General features: G+C 38.6%; 1 protein-coding gene across 1 annotated transcript; it reads right to left on the bottom strand.

Moving 5' to 3' along the window:
• Window positions 1-1111: 1111 nt before the first annotated feature.
• Window positions 1112-17416, bottom strand: LOC113108438 (protein FAM160A1-like). The gene is made up of 13 exons (XM_026271570.1): window positions 17278-17416; window positions 12622-12750; window positions 10972-11178; window positions 8953-9645; window positions 7012-7170; window positions 6719-6805; window positions 6466-6633; window positions 5857-5936; window positions 5536-5735; window positions 3891-4841; window positions 2498-2676; window positions 1859-1979; window positions 1112-1630 (listed from the first exon to the last, which is right to left on the bottom strand). The coding sequence occupies exons 3-13, from the start codon at window positions 11074-11076 to the stop codon at window positions 1437-1439; spliced, it is 2937 nt and encodes a 978-aa protein (XP_026127355.1). The 5' UTR covers window positions 11077-11178; window positions 12622-12750; window positions 17278-17416; the 3' UTR covers window positions 1112-1436.
• Window positions 17417-17571: the final 155 nt, after the last annotated feature.

The following is a 17571-nucleotide window of genomic DNA, read 5'->3' as shown; positions in this document are numbered from 1 at the left end:
ATTTATTACTGATCTTGTTCATGCATGTTTTGATATGTAACTGTAAAAACACTTTCAAATCAAGGCAGCAACTTTGATACTAAAGACTTTTTGTTCCTCTTTTTTTTTTTTGCATATGAGTGTTCAGATAGACTGGAATTGCATATCAATTGCTTTCTTGTACACGTGTAAAAGAAAAAATGAAAAAAGTAATGTATGAACCCGATCTCTTTAAATGTGTTCCAGTAAAAGCAGTGCATTCCAAGCCCATTCTTAGAGGCCATGCAAGCAACAAAGAAACACAACTCAAAATATAAAAGGCAATGTCTTAAAATCATGTTTGTAAAAATACAATATTTGATATCCGTCTAAAATAGTTTTGATACACTACCTTTCAAAAGTGTTGGGTTGGTGAGATTTTTTAATGTTTTTGAAGGAAGTCTCTTCTGTTAACCAAGGCTGCATTTATTTGGTAAAAAAAAAAATGTGATTTATTTTTTTAATGTTTTAAAATGTAATTTACAAAGCTGAATTTTCAGGTGCTTAAAAAACAATTCCTGTTATTATAAAAACAACTATGCAGCTCAATATTTTTGTGGAAACCGTGATGCATTTTTCACTCACTTTTGAGTTGTTTCTGTCACTTTTGATCAATGTTATGTGTCCTCATTTCCTGGATAAACATATTTCTTTTGTTTATAAATAAATAAATCTTACTGACCTTAAAACTTTTAAACAGTAGTGTATATCTTACCCCAATAAGATAAAAATGCCTCATCCTAATTAACAATCAGGTGTGATGCAAGTTTAAAACATTCATTAACAACCGTAATTAACACCTTAGATGCTCTACAAAGAACCAGAAACAATGTGTTTCTCAAAGTGAGAGGAAATCCAGCAATCCTACAGACGACAGGTCATTTAGTCCATTGTATAAAATGTCCAAAAGTATGTTTAGCGTATTAAAAACTGTACAAACAATGTTGAAAATGGAGGACTAAAGTAATAGGCACTTTAAGTATCCAAGGCCATCATGTGAAATATTTCAGCAGCACTGAACAGTCTTCATAAGAATAAGGTCATCAAGTGTTATTAATATCTAATGCCTCTCAATGCTGTATGGCCGTCACTATTTAGTTTAAGCCTGAAATTTCTATCTCCAGCATGTTGCATCCTTAAGTCACTTTTATGAAATGAAGGCAAATCAACCGACTGTTTTATGGCTAGGAAATGAGTTTTGGTAATGCAAACAAGGGAAGTTTCAAGGATTGTTCTCACAACCGAATAAAACATGCTGAAAGAACCCCCATCAAAAATATCAAAACTCAGAAAAACATTCCCACATTCATTGAGAGCTTATAGTGCTTTCGGCGAGAACTTAAAATCATTCAAAATCTCAGAAGTTCAAACGTTTCCTGGAAACATTAACAGCAAAAACATAAAAACAGAATCAAAGTCTATTGCTCCGTGGGAAGATGAGAAAGGATGGAGTGTTCTTGTGCAAAGGCTGCGAGCTCTTTAAGGAACTCTGTGAAAAGAACCGTGGCATAGACCTCCGTTTCATTTAAGGGAACCACAGTTTTGGGTTGGATAGTCGGGTTCTTCTGGATTCTGTCTTCTTCAGAACCACGGAGTCCATTCTGTGGAGAGTCTAGATTGAAATGGGGTTCAAAAAGTCATTGTACGATACATAAACATGGTCACAGAAAACTCAAACCTATACGAGGAGGAGTAATAGAACAAACACATATGAAACCATTTATCCATTATATTATATTACTGGGTCATGTAAATCAAATATAGACATATTGATCAAATGATTAAGCTTTTAAAAGTGTGTTTTATGTTTATTAAATCATGAAACAGCAAGGCAACATACTCTTACCTCTAAATGAACTCTCTCTGGCCAGTAAGCTGTGCTGAGCAGCTGTGAGAAGCTCAGGGAAATCTTTATTATTCGCTGACCACTTCTCTATCTGGTTCTTCACTGAGGCCAGGACCTATAAAATCAAGAAGAAGGGATGATTAAACAGATTCCATAATCTCCTCGATGCAATGCATGCATGAAAGATGCACATTTACACCAATTTCAGAAGCGGAAATCAAAGGGCAAATCTAAATAATACCCTACGTATTGAGTATAAAACGTTGCTGCGACACTATGGGTTTGTGCATCTGTATAATATTAGGGTTATAGAGACAAAGGCTACATTCACACCCCAACTGAATGTGGCTCAAATCCGAAGCAAAGATCACATGAGCTCGTAATGTGTCCCACAGTAGACATCGGTCTAAACAGGTGACATTTCTAAACTGACCTGCATACATATCAAAATATCTGGCATGTTAATCGGAGTTAAAGCTTATGTTAATTGGAGGACAGCATTTTTTGCATTTTGTGGTCTCTTTTTCTTCTGTGCTAACTCAAATTAAGCATGCAATTACAATGAATTTTCAGTAAGCATGCCTTAAAAAGCACATTCATTCAATCGATCAGATATTGCATGCGCTTCAGTACCTGGTACAGTGAGCGGACGCTAGGCTGGAACACCATGTTTGTGTTGAGGAGGAAGGAACGCAGCAGGGGCTGAGGGTAAGCAGCTAACTGAGCCAGAATACCAGTCAGAAGCAAGTTCACATGGAGTGAGTTACTCGCCATGTTTTCTAGCCGAGACAGCAGTACGCTCAGAAATGGCCCTGAGAAAGACGAGAGTGAAACAAATATTAGTTAAAAGGGAAATAAACTCAACTATACAAAATAAGTCAGTCAGAACAAAAATATCATATAGAACATTAAATCGATTCCAAAACTGAGGAATTTAACTAAGGTCAAGATTCATGAGATTTGGGCTAGTGTACTTTTATACTGCTGCCACAGATTGCTTTTTAAACCGTGGTTAACCCTTCTCTCTCCCAGATTGTTATTTTGGCTGAGGTGGAAACCCAGAAAGAGATATTAACCCCCACGAAATGCAATTTAGTAAAGATTGGACTATTTTTGAGCATTAGCTAGGTTTGTGTTGTTACACAGACCTACATTTACATTTACATTTATTCATTTAGCTGACGCTTTTATCCAAAGCGACTTACAATTGCTATATATATGTCAGAGGTCGCACGCCTCTGGAGCAACTAGGGGTTAAGTGTCTTGCTCAGGGACACATTGGTGTCTCACAGTGGATTCGAACCTGGGTCTCCCACACCACAGACGTGTGTCTTATCCACTGCGCTACCACCACCCACCTGGCAACAATGGTGCTACATAATGTTTATGGTGTCTAGATGCCACTCTTTAAGATAATTACTAGTAATTACTGCTGGAATAATATAGATATAGTGTAACCCCTCTCTCCCGGGTCCTCTCTGACGCTCCTCGCACTCGCGGCGAGTGGGGCTCGAACCCGGGTCTTCGGCATGGGAGGCGGACGCACTAACAAAGAGGCTAAATGGCTACAGCCACCAGCGTCTGTCGCTAGTGCATCTCTTGAGATCGGGGAGTGAGGTTTACCTGCAAAGCACTACTCGCTGGCCTCTGTTACACTCAACCCCCTAACCTCACTCCCATCCGGGTCACGGCACCAATGTAACTCCTCTCTCCCGGGTCCTCTCCACCGCTCCTCACACTCGCTCCGAGTGGGGCTCGAACCCGGGTCTCCGGCATGGGAGGCGGACGCACTAACAAGGAGGCTAAATGGCTCCGTTACAATAGTATACTGCGTAATGTTTTACACAGCATTTTAAAAGCGGGCTGTATACACTAATGTACTCAGTTAAACATGCATTATGGTTTAGAATGAGTGCACTCGATAATGTCCCTTGAAATAGTGCACTACTGTATATAAATAAGTGTATGAAGAACAATGGGAAAGAATTCAAATAATTTAGCAAAATCACAAAATATGCTTTCTGACCTGTGAAAGGCACGGCATGTGCCCTGCTCCCGCTACGGGGTTTGGTCCCAAAAGGCGATGGCAACTTTTCAGTCTCTGGTGTTTCTGGTGAGAAAGAGTTAAAGTCGATCTCATCTTCTTCATCACCTATGAGGACTGTAGGACTCTTGAGTTCACCGTCTGCTTTTGCTGGACTACTGTGCTGAGCAGCCAGAGTCCTTATGAGCTCCTCATACTGGGCCATGAGGTCCTCCCCTTCCAGTGACGACTTGTGGTCTGACTGGGATTCTCTCTTTTTACTGTCCATTTCATTTAATGGGGAGCTCAAGCCATTGCTCATCGAGGATTCTGAATTTGTAGTCTTCTGGTCGGTTATTGGTCCATCTAACACCTCCTGCTTTGCCTGTTCGGGAGGTTTGGATGGTGCATGATAGCTATTACCAGAGTCATGAGCATCCTTCTTAGCTACCAGTTCATAAACCATAACATCATTCTGGAACTCAGACTCTTCAATGTAAGAGCCCTTCACAATCATAACAGCAGTTTTCCGTAGGTCTTGAATGTGTTTTGGGGGCTCGTCCGGGATGGGACGCATCTCCTGATCTTCCTCTGGATGCGGTTGTGTAGGACAAGCATCATAACTATCATCCCACTCCAGTTCCAGCAATCCAGGAGTAGCAGTGAGATCTTTGAGGGGTTTACCAGAGTCATGCATCTTATTTGGGGTTTTCTTGCTGGTAATTGGTGGCCGAGTCCTACCTGCTTCTTCCAAGGTACTGCGCTGGTATTCTTCTGGAGAAGGGTTCTCCCCATCGTAAGGGGCCGACCACACACGGCATGCTCGCATACAATGACCAATGCTGTTTTGTGCATCGTACAAGTAGTGTAGGTAACTGACATCAAGGTAGATCTCTGAGCCAATGACACATGAGTTACCACAGTCGTCCTCCTCTGAGAGGACCTCTTTTGATTCTAGAGGAAAATGTACAAGCAATATTAAAATTGTTACATTTCATGACCTCTTTTTCACAAATACTTATCCTAACAAAAGTATTGCTTGGAATTTATATCAGCTTGTAAAAAATTTAATAACAAGCACAGACATAAGCGGATTGCATAGGCTGGAATGAAGTAATCAAGTTGAAGCCAGCACTTTTGAAGTTGCAGATTTATTTCAGAAGACGGAAGTCATTGAGACTTGAATACCATTTCACCCTTAACAGTCCCTTAATCTGATACATTTTTATTTAGTTTGATCTTAGTCAACAAATTTAAAGGGCATGGCTTTGCGGAGACCAACACGAAACATTAAAACCTAGAAATTCTTTAAAAAAACACCTTCAACGATTACTTTTAAAAACTCTTCTGCATTAATCCATGTCAAGTGTTAGGATTGTGCTCCTGGAGGGCAAATGGAGAGTTTAGTGCCAACTTGGCCCAAAACCCTTGCCTGGATGTTTCTAGTCATCCTTGATTAGCTGGTTTAACTGTTTAATTGGGGTTACTGCTAAGCTCTGCAGGCCAGTGGCCCTACAGAAACAAAACTGGACACCCCTGATCAAAGTATATATGTTTTGTTATCACAATGACACTTTATGCACAATGCAACTTCAAATTACATAAAATAGCAAACTCTTCAACAGGAAGCAATGGAGCTACATTATACCTGTAGTTCCTATAGGGGAGCCATCAGTGCCTTTTGACCACAGAATGGAGTCCAGTTGTCTGAGTGGAGGGGGGATGACCTCTGGAGAACAGCAGGAGGGTGTAAGGGCTAGAAACTTGGCGGCCGATACAGAGTAACAGTCTCTCTCGCTCAGGACTCTCCGCTGACTCAACATCATGTGGTTACATGGGATCAGGTACCTGTCCGGGAAGGAAGGACCACACGTACAGTGCCGCAAGAAAGACAGATGAACATCAACACTGAGACATTATTAAAAATACACATGATGCATATAAATAACACCCGCATAAATATACTCACTTGAAAACCAACTGGAGCATGACATCTTCACAATGCAAGCCAATGAGAGTGCGGAACAGCGCCAGCGATACTGTGCCAAGCTGGAACAAAAGCACAGCTTATAAAACACACTACTAAAAAAACACCAGCTTAATGAAGACACTGCACGAATAAAACAACAAAACTGGAATTAACAGATTTAAACCGTTTCCTATTTATATTGCATAGAACAAAGTTGACTTTCATGCCTAACAGGATTCTTAAGGCTCAGTGCTGTAGGTTCTTCTGTTTGAATACAAGTGCAAACTAATATTTGAGTTCAAATATTAGTCTTATTTAATAGAAAGAGCCTGTAATCTACCTTCATTACTTTATCTAATCAACCAATTCTTAATACTTTTGGAGCCTGTCTTCGCCCTTTCACCTTCACCCAAGCTCTGCACTCTTACAAAATCTCCCGTTATAATCAATGATGCTGACTACTCTACACAATGAATCTTATTTCCATTGTGTTTACACTTAGGACTTAGGATTTGCAAGCGTGCAGAAGGTCGCGCTAACCAAATCGCCCAGCACTAGATCAGTGGCCTGTTCTCAAGTAAGTACTGCTTTTTGAGAAATTGTGGTTACCTGAAAAGGAGTATTGATGCGGCTGACCAGCGTGTCCAAAATGTGTACATTGTCATGTCGATGGAGCAGGATGAAGCTTAGTAAGGTGTGCAGCAATGCAGGATCAGTTACGCTGCGTATGAAGAGGTCCAGGTACGCTGTTGTGGTCATCACCTCTTCAAGTGTCAGCTACAGAAGATTAGAGTTCTTAAAATCCAATTTTACTGATATCAGGTATTAGATCTAGGAATAAAATGGCTTACTCCTCACTAACCTTGTGTAATGCTGGTGCTAAAACAGGTACCAGAAAACCATTATGAATGTAGCCAACTAGCTGGTCTCTAATGGAAGGATGGGCCACCTACACACAAATTGACATGGTCTAAATACATTTTTTATTCCTTTTATCTACTGGGCACATACAGATAAGGGTACTGCAGTAATGCTTATTTATAGCTCAGCCTTTGTCACCTGACATAAGACTTCAAGAAAAATGTTTGCAAAATATGCAGAGGAAGTTTGAATGCGTAAATTGATCCAATCCTGTGAAGTAGCACATGCACACACCTGTATGACAGCATTGCAGAACTCCAAGGAGTTAAGAAACTGCACAAGAGCGGGCAGCTGCTGCCAATCCTCATGGTGCAGGCAGTGCCACTCTTCACTGGGTACATCCAATTTGGTGGGCAAAGAGGAGTAAAGCCCACTCAGACCTGTAGCCAAAACCTTCACCAAAGATAACAAACAATAAAAATACAACTGTTACTCCATTTCATTCATCTGTAACTAGGGCTAAAAGGGTTTGTTGACATTATCAACAATGTCCACCATAAAAAAATTGTTGATAAATATTTTTGTTGTTGAAAAGTCATTTTCTCTCATATGACACATGCAATAACGTGGCTTGACCAGTGAGGTGCTGTGCAATCCAATGGAAGACGTCATACTTATGAAAAGTGCACATAAAGTCTAACCAGTAGTAGTAAAAAAAAATAAAAAATTCTACTGTCATGTGTAGAGGGGGGCGATATATTACTGGTGAATTTCTTTTTCATTCTTTGCTTAGGGTTAAAAAGTTGTTTGCTATAAGCAAGCAGTGTTTTACTGTTAAAAACCATATGTGCTTTGTGCTTTCCTCTCAATAACAAAATAAACACACAAGAAACATGACGGCAGGGGGAAAAGCAGCAAAGAATGCATTTGAAAGCAGCTCTATATGTATATGAATATGTATAATTTCATATGTTAACAATTTGCAAAGATCAATAATCCGTCAAAGCCTACGAAATAGTCAGTGAAATAATCAGTGATTAGTCAATAAATCATTCTAATGATCATTAGATTAATCGGTTATCAAAATAATCATTTGTTGCAGCCCTATCTGATTCTGCAAGCATAAAAATCAACAAAATCAATGATAAACATCGATGGTTGTCTGGATTATAATATATGGACAGTGAGTAAATTTAATAGCCAATTAATTCAAAATACACTTGTGAACTCTTCAATGAAAGGCAATCATTTACATGCCTCCTGGCTTCATTCACTGGCAGATGAATGTGAGGTCATGTAAGGTTGATGTCATCTTAGTTAAATGAGTCTCTCATCCATGGTGTAACAGATTATGCAATTATCTGCAATTAATGAATTTACATAAGCACATACTGTGCAGCTGGATGCCCTTACAGGACCCACGGCGGGAGAGATTTAAAATAAAAATGTGATAATATTCAGAAACAATCCATGCAATCAATAAAAATGACCTTTTGGCTTCATTGCGATTTCATAAATAGCCAGATATGAGATTACTCAAAAGTGTTATTTTTCTCAATAGAGTTCATGCTCATTATAAGCGGAGGCTATAAATGTCATATTTCGTCAGGGTTTGCTACTTCATATAATTATGATGATGATGATACAGTAGATGTTCATTCAAACCCTGTTTGTTCGTTGGCCTTACTTAATGAGCCATCTTTACAGATGTACAGCCTACAACATCCAATATTCTATAATAGTTTGTTTAAAAATAAACACTAAAAACTAAAACAATCAGGTTTAAATGTTCACAACATCCATATTCATTTTGAGGCTGACTAAAGAATGCATTTTAGTATTATTAAATGTTTTGCATTTCTTTGAGCACAAGATGATGGCAAAGTCATCTAAATATAAGCATGCACGATTAAATATGCATTATGCACCTATAGATAAACAATATATCAGTACCATCTTAATTACACTGGGATTCAATACAGTATTTTACACGGTGAAATGGGAATGCGTTTTTATGCACTCAACACTTCAGAAAGCACCATGGTCCCTAAAGATGATTTAATTAAATGGTAATTTATCCAATGCACAGCATTAAATAAAGCAAGGCAGCACAGCAGTCACTCTAGTTATCATAAGCACTTCTAAGCAGAATCCAAGTACTTTAAAAAAGAGAAACATAAATAGCGAAACAGTATAAACATAAAGAGGAGGATATATAATAATAGGCCTTCATACCGGGCAGAAATAGGTGTTCTCTGCGATGTGTTTGGCCACAACTGTGTTCTCAGCAGAAAGAGCCATGATGAGCAGAAGTGCATCTCTGGCCTGCTGTCCCACTGAGCCTTCCCTGTGTATGAAAGGGATGAGTAGAGAGAAGATGAGGAAATTAGCAGCTCCTTGGTCCTCGCTCGTATGGAAAAACAACTCCAAGACTGACGGGTCTTTAGCCAGGACACAGCACAGCTGATTCAAGAGCAGCACGAGTTCTGTCTCCACAGCGGAGGAGCTTGGACTCGATGGGGAGCCGGAGCAGGACGACAAGATCATCATCAAAGGCTTGAGCACAGGTTTATGATGAAGTAATGGCTGCTTGGCTTGTCCGATCAGCATCTCGTACATCTTCAGTTGCTCCAATTTCATATCATCTGTGAATTCTCGCCTCAGGCTCCAGATAAATAGTCGCTCCAACACGTTTTCCATCACCACAAACTCCAGGATGGGCCCCATGGCTCCATTCTGACCACACTCCTCCTCCATGAGGAGGAAGAGCATGTGCTCTACATAGTTCTGCACGGCGCTGGCCTCATCGCCAGGGATTGGACCGAAACGGAACCTGCCGAATCCTCCGCCCCCAGCAAGACCATGACCTGCACCCAGGCCACCAACATTACTGCGCAGCGGGTCATGCTTCTCCAGAATCTTCACCACCTGAGAAAACGTCAAGAGACCAGAAGTCATTCACACTGGAGAGAACAGTCATATTATAGCAAGTTTTCCCTTTAAGGCATGACGTCGCTAAATGAATTTTGTTAACTAGATGAGTTACATTTGGAAACTTAATGTTGGCTTGAAATACCTACTTTTAAGTTTGCTGATTTTAAGTGTATAAAATGCTATTAACATTCTAACTGCTAAAATGTTTAAGCACATTGCTAACATGAATTAGCATGTTGCTACCATGTTTTAATACTTTGCTAGCAAGTTTTAACAAATTGCCTGTATGTTTTAACATGTTGCTAGCATGTTTTAACACCATTTAACACCGTTAACATGATTTAGCACACTGTTAGCATGTTTTAACATTTGGCTAGCACAATTTAACATGTTCCTAAATAATACACTGATAACATGTTGCTAGCATGTTTTAACATGTTAACATGATTTAGCACACTGTTAGCATGTGGCTAGCACAATTTAACATGTTCTTAAATGATACACTGATAACATGTTGCTAGCATGTTTTAACATATTAACATGATTTAGCACATTGCTAGCATGTTTTACCATGTTAACACAATTTAAGATATTGTTAGCATGTTTAAGCATGTGGCTAGCACAATTTTACACGTTCCTAAAATGATACACTGCTTGCATTTTTTTACCTGTTGCTAGCATGTTTTAAAATGCTAACATGATTTAGCACATTGCTAGCATGTTTTAACATGTTTTTTAACACAATTTAACATATTGGAAGTGCATGCGAGCCCAATGGCATTGCTCTTTAACAAAGTACATTATTCATCAATGCAAAAGCAGGAAGTGGTAAAAGAGTGAAACTAATCCAAATGAGTACTAAAATATTCAAATGATCTCATATGCTGTTTCCATTTCCAAAAATCACCCTAATTTCCGTCTTTAGAGTTTCTCTAATGGCCTGAACTCATCTTCTGTACCCAAACAATGCCTCTATGTTCTGGAGCATTCTGCTGAGAAGAGGTTAGGATCCTCATTCACAGTGTAACACCAACAAGATTTTAACAGCTTACAAAACATTTTTTAAATATATATATATATATGTATGTAAATATACTTTGTAATTGTTTTATTATTGCATTTCATCATTAAGCCTCATATAAAATAAACAAAGTAACACTACTCATATAATATTTGGTTTGTGCACAGCAAAATTTTTTGTTTTGTAAGTTAATCCTCACATGAAAGTCATCATATATGTTTCTCTGCATCATGCATACAGAAAACTGCAGAAAAACAGCAAATGAAGAACGAAGATAAAAGGTATAATATATTCAGTACCTGTGCCCAGTGGTTTTTGAACACAATCATGCATGTTTCAGGGTCCACTCCTTTCGGGACCAGTGACTGGCCTCTTCTTTTCCCACTGACAACCATGGATGTCATTGTTTTGCCCTCCCAGCTGGACTAAACCATCATGAAGGGTGGAGTTGATGCCAGTTTCAACCTTACGTGGATAACTGCACAGTAGCTTTAGACACTGACAACCTGGAGATAAACACAGAACAGCCTGATAAAAAAATCACTACCAATACATCAGAGAACGGTTAGGTTGCGGTCTGTTTTAATGTGCATCATTATTTCAGTGGCTGTCTTGACAACAGCAATGTGTAATCTTTAGAAAATCAAAGCCTTCTAAGGGAGGTGTGTTGCAATTATGTGGCTGCCTTAATGCGAATGAATGAATTAACTCCGCTTCAATCACTAAAAGATGCTAATTAACAGCATGTGGATATGAGCTTTGTGTGCTATGCAATATCATACATGCTGCGTCTTATGTAATGCATCCTAAAGTAATGTTACAGTACTGTAACTCACTGCTCATCTCAGTCATACTGTATATGCCGAGCTATTTTTATCAAATCAATAAACAGACCCACAGCCTTAAGCATTGAGATCACAGCTATTGGCTTCAACCAAATGTGTGTGCAAGCACCAGTGGTTATAGATGGATATAAGACACTCTCTGTCTCTAGTCAACAATGTGTGTAGGAAGTATTATCTATAGCTTCTTTGGTGTGTGTGTGTGTGTGTGTGTGTGTGTTATCTAAAGGATGAGCAAAGGCATAAAAAAAATGGCATTCTCAACAATCCATGTGGTCTGAAGACAGCATAAAAAATAAATAAATAAAAAAATCACAGTACAAATCATACAAATTATGTAATGACAAAATAAAATAAACATCTTTATTTTTTTTAAATCATTTATTTTTGCACACTCAAAATGTCATGAGATGCATGCTGGGATGCCATTAAAACAGTTTATTCTTTTTCCATTCAATCAAAGTCAAACTCATGCAATGATTTTTTTTTATTTTTATTATTATTATTATGTTAGTTTCATTTTATTTTATTTTTAATACATAGGCACACATTTTACTTTTCTACAAAACTAATTCCAAGCACTTTTCAAGCATTTGATCTTGATTTAAGCCTACAGAAGAAGATTTGATTTGAATTTGATCAATATCATCTTATATCAATCAAAACAAATAAAGATTATTATGCAAGAATGATTTTTCTTTTTTCCCAAAAAAAGATTACATAAAAGTAAATTTAAAAAAAAAATGTAAAAATGTAATGACACCACAAAAAAATGCATATTTTACTCTCATTATTATCAGTGGTCAAAAGATTTAACGAGGTGTCCTCCATCTCAGCATCAGCATGTAGAAATCTTTACAACCAGGATCCTAAATCAGTGCATCACACACGCCATAGCTGTGAATTTGCCATGTGAATCTTTACACAATACTAAACAGCCAATCAGGATGCAGAAACTACTGCCCACGCATTAATTCAGAGCCAATCATTGCAGAAAGCCCAGTTTGAAACACAAAAAAGCCAGAAACATTTACGTTTTTTTGGTTACACGTGGAGCGTCCACTCTCACTAAAGCACAGAAACCAGAGGTTTTGAATCTCCACCTACCTCAGCCAGACTCCTGCTCAAAGCGGCTTCAGGAGACACAGTATTTCGTAAAGCAGAAAACATCCGCATCTTCAGAGGGTTCTGGAGCACTTTTGAGATAATTTAGATTGAGATCTAGTCAAGGGGATTCTGAAAAAAATAAAAGAATTGGAATCTGTGTTAACGAGAGCAGTGTGAGTGAGACGAGCACGGCCAGGAAATGACTGGATGAATCAGAGCAGTGATAAAGAGGTTTAGAACGGTACTGCAGAAGAGAATCAGGAAGACACGAGAACAAGAGCTGGGAATTCAGAAATGGAGGGTGGGGGGGTGAGATAGAGAAAGCTTCTGTCTGTAAAACTGCATAAAACCTGAAATAAAGCCACTCTTAAACCCCATTCAATAAATGAACAGACAGAGAGGGCATGAAAACACTGATTGCATGAGCCACTGCAGCTGGAGGAGATGAAGTAGTTAAACTTCTGTCAAGACCAGCCCTGCAAATTTAAATGTATATTTAAAAAAATATAAAATGTTTGCATGTAATGTCAGAATATATTTATTTGAAGTAAAAATAGTTACCGTATTCTAAACATTTAATTAAACAAACACCCCCCCCCCCCCCAAAAAAAAAGCTACACATCACAGGAATAACTTACGAAGGTAAAATATATTTCAAAAGTTATTTTAAATTGTAATAACATTTCACTTATACTGTTTTTATTTACTCAGTGTAATCACTAAAATTTGCCTGGTTATGTCTAAAACCCATTTAAAGGGATAGTTAACCCAAAAACAAAAATTCAGATTTACTCACCCTCAAGCCATCCTATGCATGTACAACTTCAGACAAATTATATCGGCGCTATATTAAAAAATGCACTGGTTCTTCAAATCTTTATAATGGCAGTGAATGAGGGTACAGATTTCGAAGCTCTAAAAAATTTGTCCATCCATCATAAAAAGTTCTCTAGACAGCTCCGAGGGGTTAATAAAAGATGTGGGTGGGGAGCAGCAGCTAATTTGCATTTAAAGGCATGCAAACATACAGCACCTTTCTGCTTCCACTTAAAATATGCATTTACAAAATTATATATTAAATGATCTGTGGGGTATTTTGGGCTGAAATGTCTCAGACACATTCTGGGGAAACCTGAGACTTATATTAGATGTTGTAAGAAGGGGCATAATAGGTGCCTTTTAATAGAACTCAGATTCTATTCATCTGAAAGAAGAAAGAAATATACACCTAAGATGGCTTGAGGGTGAGACAATCATGGGGTAATTTTCATTTTTGGGTGAACTATCCCTTTAAATTTGCTGGAGATCATTTTCAGAAGGTTATGATGCCTTGAAAGTTTCTTTACATGATGTCTTAATGCTAGAACAGAGGACGGAGAAAACCTCTGGAGAGGAAACTACACTGGATTCTTGATCTTGTTCTACTTCTGCAAAGAGATGAGAAGAGATACTGGGACAAATCTGGGGCGGACATTAGGGAAATGAGCAGCAGAGATGTCTTATCATAGTAATGCTCCAGTACGAGCACACTGGACATATGTTTGCCTCAGATTAATAACCACACTTCTCTAGTTAAGGTTAATTCTGTTAACTCGATACTCCCTGAGAAACTACAAACCTCAGCAAGAATATTTAAGGCACGCATTTTGCTCAATAGGTCTTGAGAAACTGATTTTTATCAGAGCACACTTTATATACAGAAGGCATGGAATGACGTCACTCTTATAATGTCATGTCACACCATTGAAAAACAGGTTCCATGTGTTTGTAGTCACAGCAAATCTCACTGGGCCTCATTAAAGCACCTGTTCACATACGAAAAAACGTTTAACAACTGAGAAAAGGCAGAGTTCCTGCCTCAAATTATAAAAGGCCGTCATGTTATAAAAGTAATGTGATTCTGGTCAGGGCTGGACTGTTTGCTCGGAGTCCCTTTGTAATTGACTCTCCTTTGAGAATGGGTTGTGTTTCACGCCCTGCAAGCGTAAGGGAGTGTCCATGGAGCTCTTCATGCTGAAGTGAGACAGAAACACGGCTAGCAAGTCAGTCCCACCCTAACACATGGCTGCCGTCGTAACTTGTGTTGGAGACTGTGTTCTGTGCAGTCATGAACTAGCACTTGCCTAGCACATGTCCGACTGCCAGAAGTCAGATCATTCATTTGAAACAGGGCTGGAGACAACTATAGCCTTGAGTACTGGACCTGGTTTAGGGCTTGATTTCTGACCCGACGGTGAACGCACACATGAAATCATTTTCACAAGCTACACCTGTCCCTGGAATCATAAAGAGCACCAATGCATTCAGATCTTTATATAAGATAACCAGAACTTACCATAATGTTATGGCATGCAAACCTGCTGTATGTTTACGCTTTTCAGTCAGGAACCTACCAAAGAGTTCACAGCACATGATCTGCATAAATATTAATACAACACCTGTCTCCATCCTGATTGGTGGAACTGCACAGGCCTGGAGGTAACTTGAGACCTGTAACTATGGAGAGACATTTGCGATCCTCTTGGCACTTTCAAACAGGGAGGTAAGGTGGGAAGACGAGGACTTTAAATAATGTGAGAATCCATGCAAATGTGCTATGCTTGCAGTTTTCCATACCAAAAGATGGTGCGTGTTTATATTATGTTTGCAGCGTTTGTCCACACTTACAAGCAGTAAGAAAATATCCAGAGAAACTGAAACTCTATGACACAAAAGGCGGCAATCCTTCCCAAAAAAATTAGCTTTACAAAGGGAGATGATTTTTTTCAGAGCTGCAGATGAAAGGAGGAGGAGGGACAAAACCAAATCAAACACAAAATGTCATTTATCAGACCAAAAACAAAACTATTTTAACTTGTTAGAAATAAAAACAGAAAGGGAGGGTGCAAATCAGCAGTTAGAGAGACGAGACAAAAAAGGTTAAAACGATTAAAAAAAGAAGTTAAATATGAATCCATTTGATTAATTAGAGGCTATAAATAAATCCCAAAACAATAGGACAGAGACAAGAGGGCACAAAGTAAAAAAAGACATATTGAATGCACCTTTAAAATGATTATCAGCCAATTATCTGCCGCAACAAAACTAAACAAGTTTAAAAAAAAAAAATCTAAATGAACACATTACTTCATCTTCTGAAAATGCTGGAGGAAAAATAAACACTGCTGAGATCCTGATATAACAGGCATGCTACATCACAGATTGCTTAGATTGAGTTTATCATGAAAATGTGGGATGTTCACATGGAGCAACTGAGAAAACGCTGTTTGCGTAGGTTTCAGAGGAGGAGGACACACAAAATGAGAGATCCAAAAATATGATAAAGAGAGAGATAGTTAGCAAACAGAAAGCCCCTATGAGAAAGCAAGAGAGACGCATGCTTGCTGCAATTACACAAGTCCGATCAAACGCAGAGATGAGAGAGACACTTTTTGAACGCTCTTTTCAGTCCCATTGAGACTTTTCTTTTCCCTGAAAGCTATAGGCATTCAACACCACCCTTTCACCAGGAGTCTCCGATGATTCAGTCTGAGTAAACAAGATTTATGAATAGAATATAATAAATCAGAAATGAGCGACATTACTGAAGGCAGGGATTTAAAAACATTGTTTTCCTAATACTGTGACATTCATAGTTTAGGTGATGCTATAATCAGTCACTATTCCTACAGCATTCCCAAGTGAGTCTAATATCACAGCTACGCAGTCGTGAAGGTTAGTGTGTGTGTGTGTGTGTGTGTGTGTTAATCCTCAGCACAAGACAAGGCTGAATCAGGCAAGGGCAACCCAAGGGGAGGAGCTACAGCTGGAGCAGTCTACTGAAGTTTAGATAGAAGTTAATGAAAAACCAGACAATCCATTATGTTCATCCAGGAAAACTGGAAATAAATAAAAACAAAAAAAACATTTTTTAACTAAAATGAAAAGATACAAATGATAATTTCAAATATTAATTAATAGTATATAAATAATACTAATATTATTCAGCTGCTGGAGTGCATATTGGAATGATATGCACAAAAGGCAACTTTGAAAACAGTCATTTTTAAAACAATAAAGCCATATTTTTTTAACATAAAATTAAAAGGACAATCTTAATCGGCTTGTTTGTGCTTGGTAAAAACAGACCACTATAAAGTCACAAAACATCACAGGTGTATCCAGAAACAAAGGTGTGCGACTTGTTTCACCTGTTGCGAAGAAAAACATTGCCACACACACACACACACAGGGACTTTCTCATGTGCACTAACAACCCTAATTCTACTAAACAGTGAAAGGATTCCTATTACTTTTGGTGAATAAAAAACGAATTCAAACAACAACAAAAACCTCTGCTGCATTTTTCAAGTCATGTCAACAAAGAAGCCAAAGAAGTCATTTCAGCACTACACGAGATTATCAGAATAGATTTGGGAATGTAACTAGGTATTTTATTAACTCTGTAGTTAGTTAAACAAATAACAAGGTTTTGTTGAAGTAGTCATGGCTCCATCTCGAGATCTAGAACAACCTGTTTCTGTCGGAGCTGGCAGAGAAACAATGGAACTAACAGCAAAACATAATCATCCGTTATATACTGAAAGGAAAAGAAATCATAAAACATATAGAAATAAAACAGCAACAACATGGACAGTAGTGTGAAATGACACATACTTCGCCTTCAGTGTCCAGAGGTTTTGTTCTTCCTCACCTGTCAAACTTCTCCTGTGTCATATTCCGCTGGTGTTAACCCGATCATAATACATTCTCGTTATTGATTTCATAATGACGGCTCAGTACAGATCATACTGTGTAGATCCGGGGATCTCCGACGCCACTTTGCTCTCTCGGTCACCTGAGCGAGGGTTAGAAAGGTGAGCTCCCAAGCCACGCCCCTAACTTTCTACACCCGAGCCGTGATTGGCTGCCGCTTGTGCGCTTGCTCACTCAGATTTCAATGTAGATTAT

Source organism: Carassius auratus, chromosome 1, assembly GCF_003368295.1.
Source record: "Carassius auratus strain Wakin chromosome 1, ASM336829v1, whole genome shotgun sequence".
Taxonomy (NCBI): Eukaryota; Metazoa; Chordata; class Actinopteri; order Cypriniformes; family Cyprinidae; genus Carassius; species Carassius auratus.
Note: the sequence above shows the minus strand (reverse complement) of the source record. Positions and strands in the feature narration are given on the sequence as shown.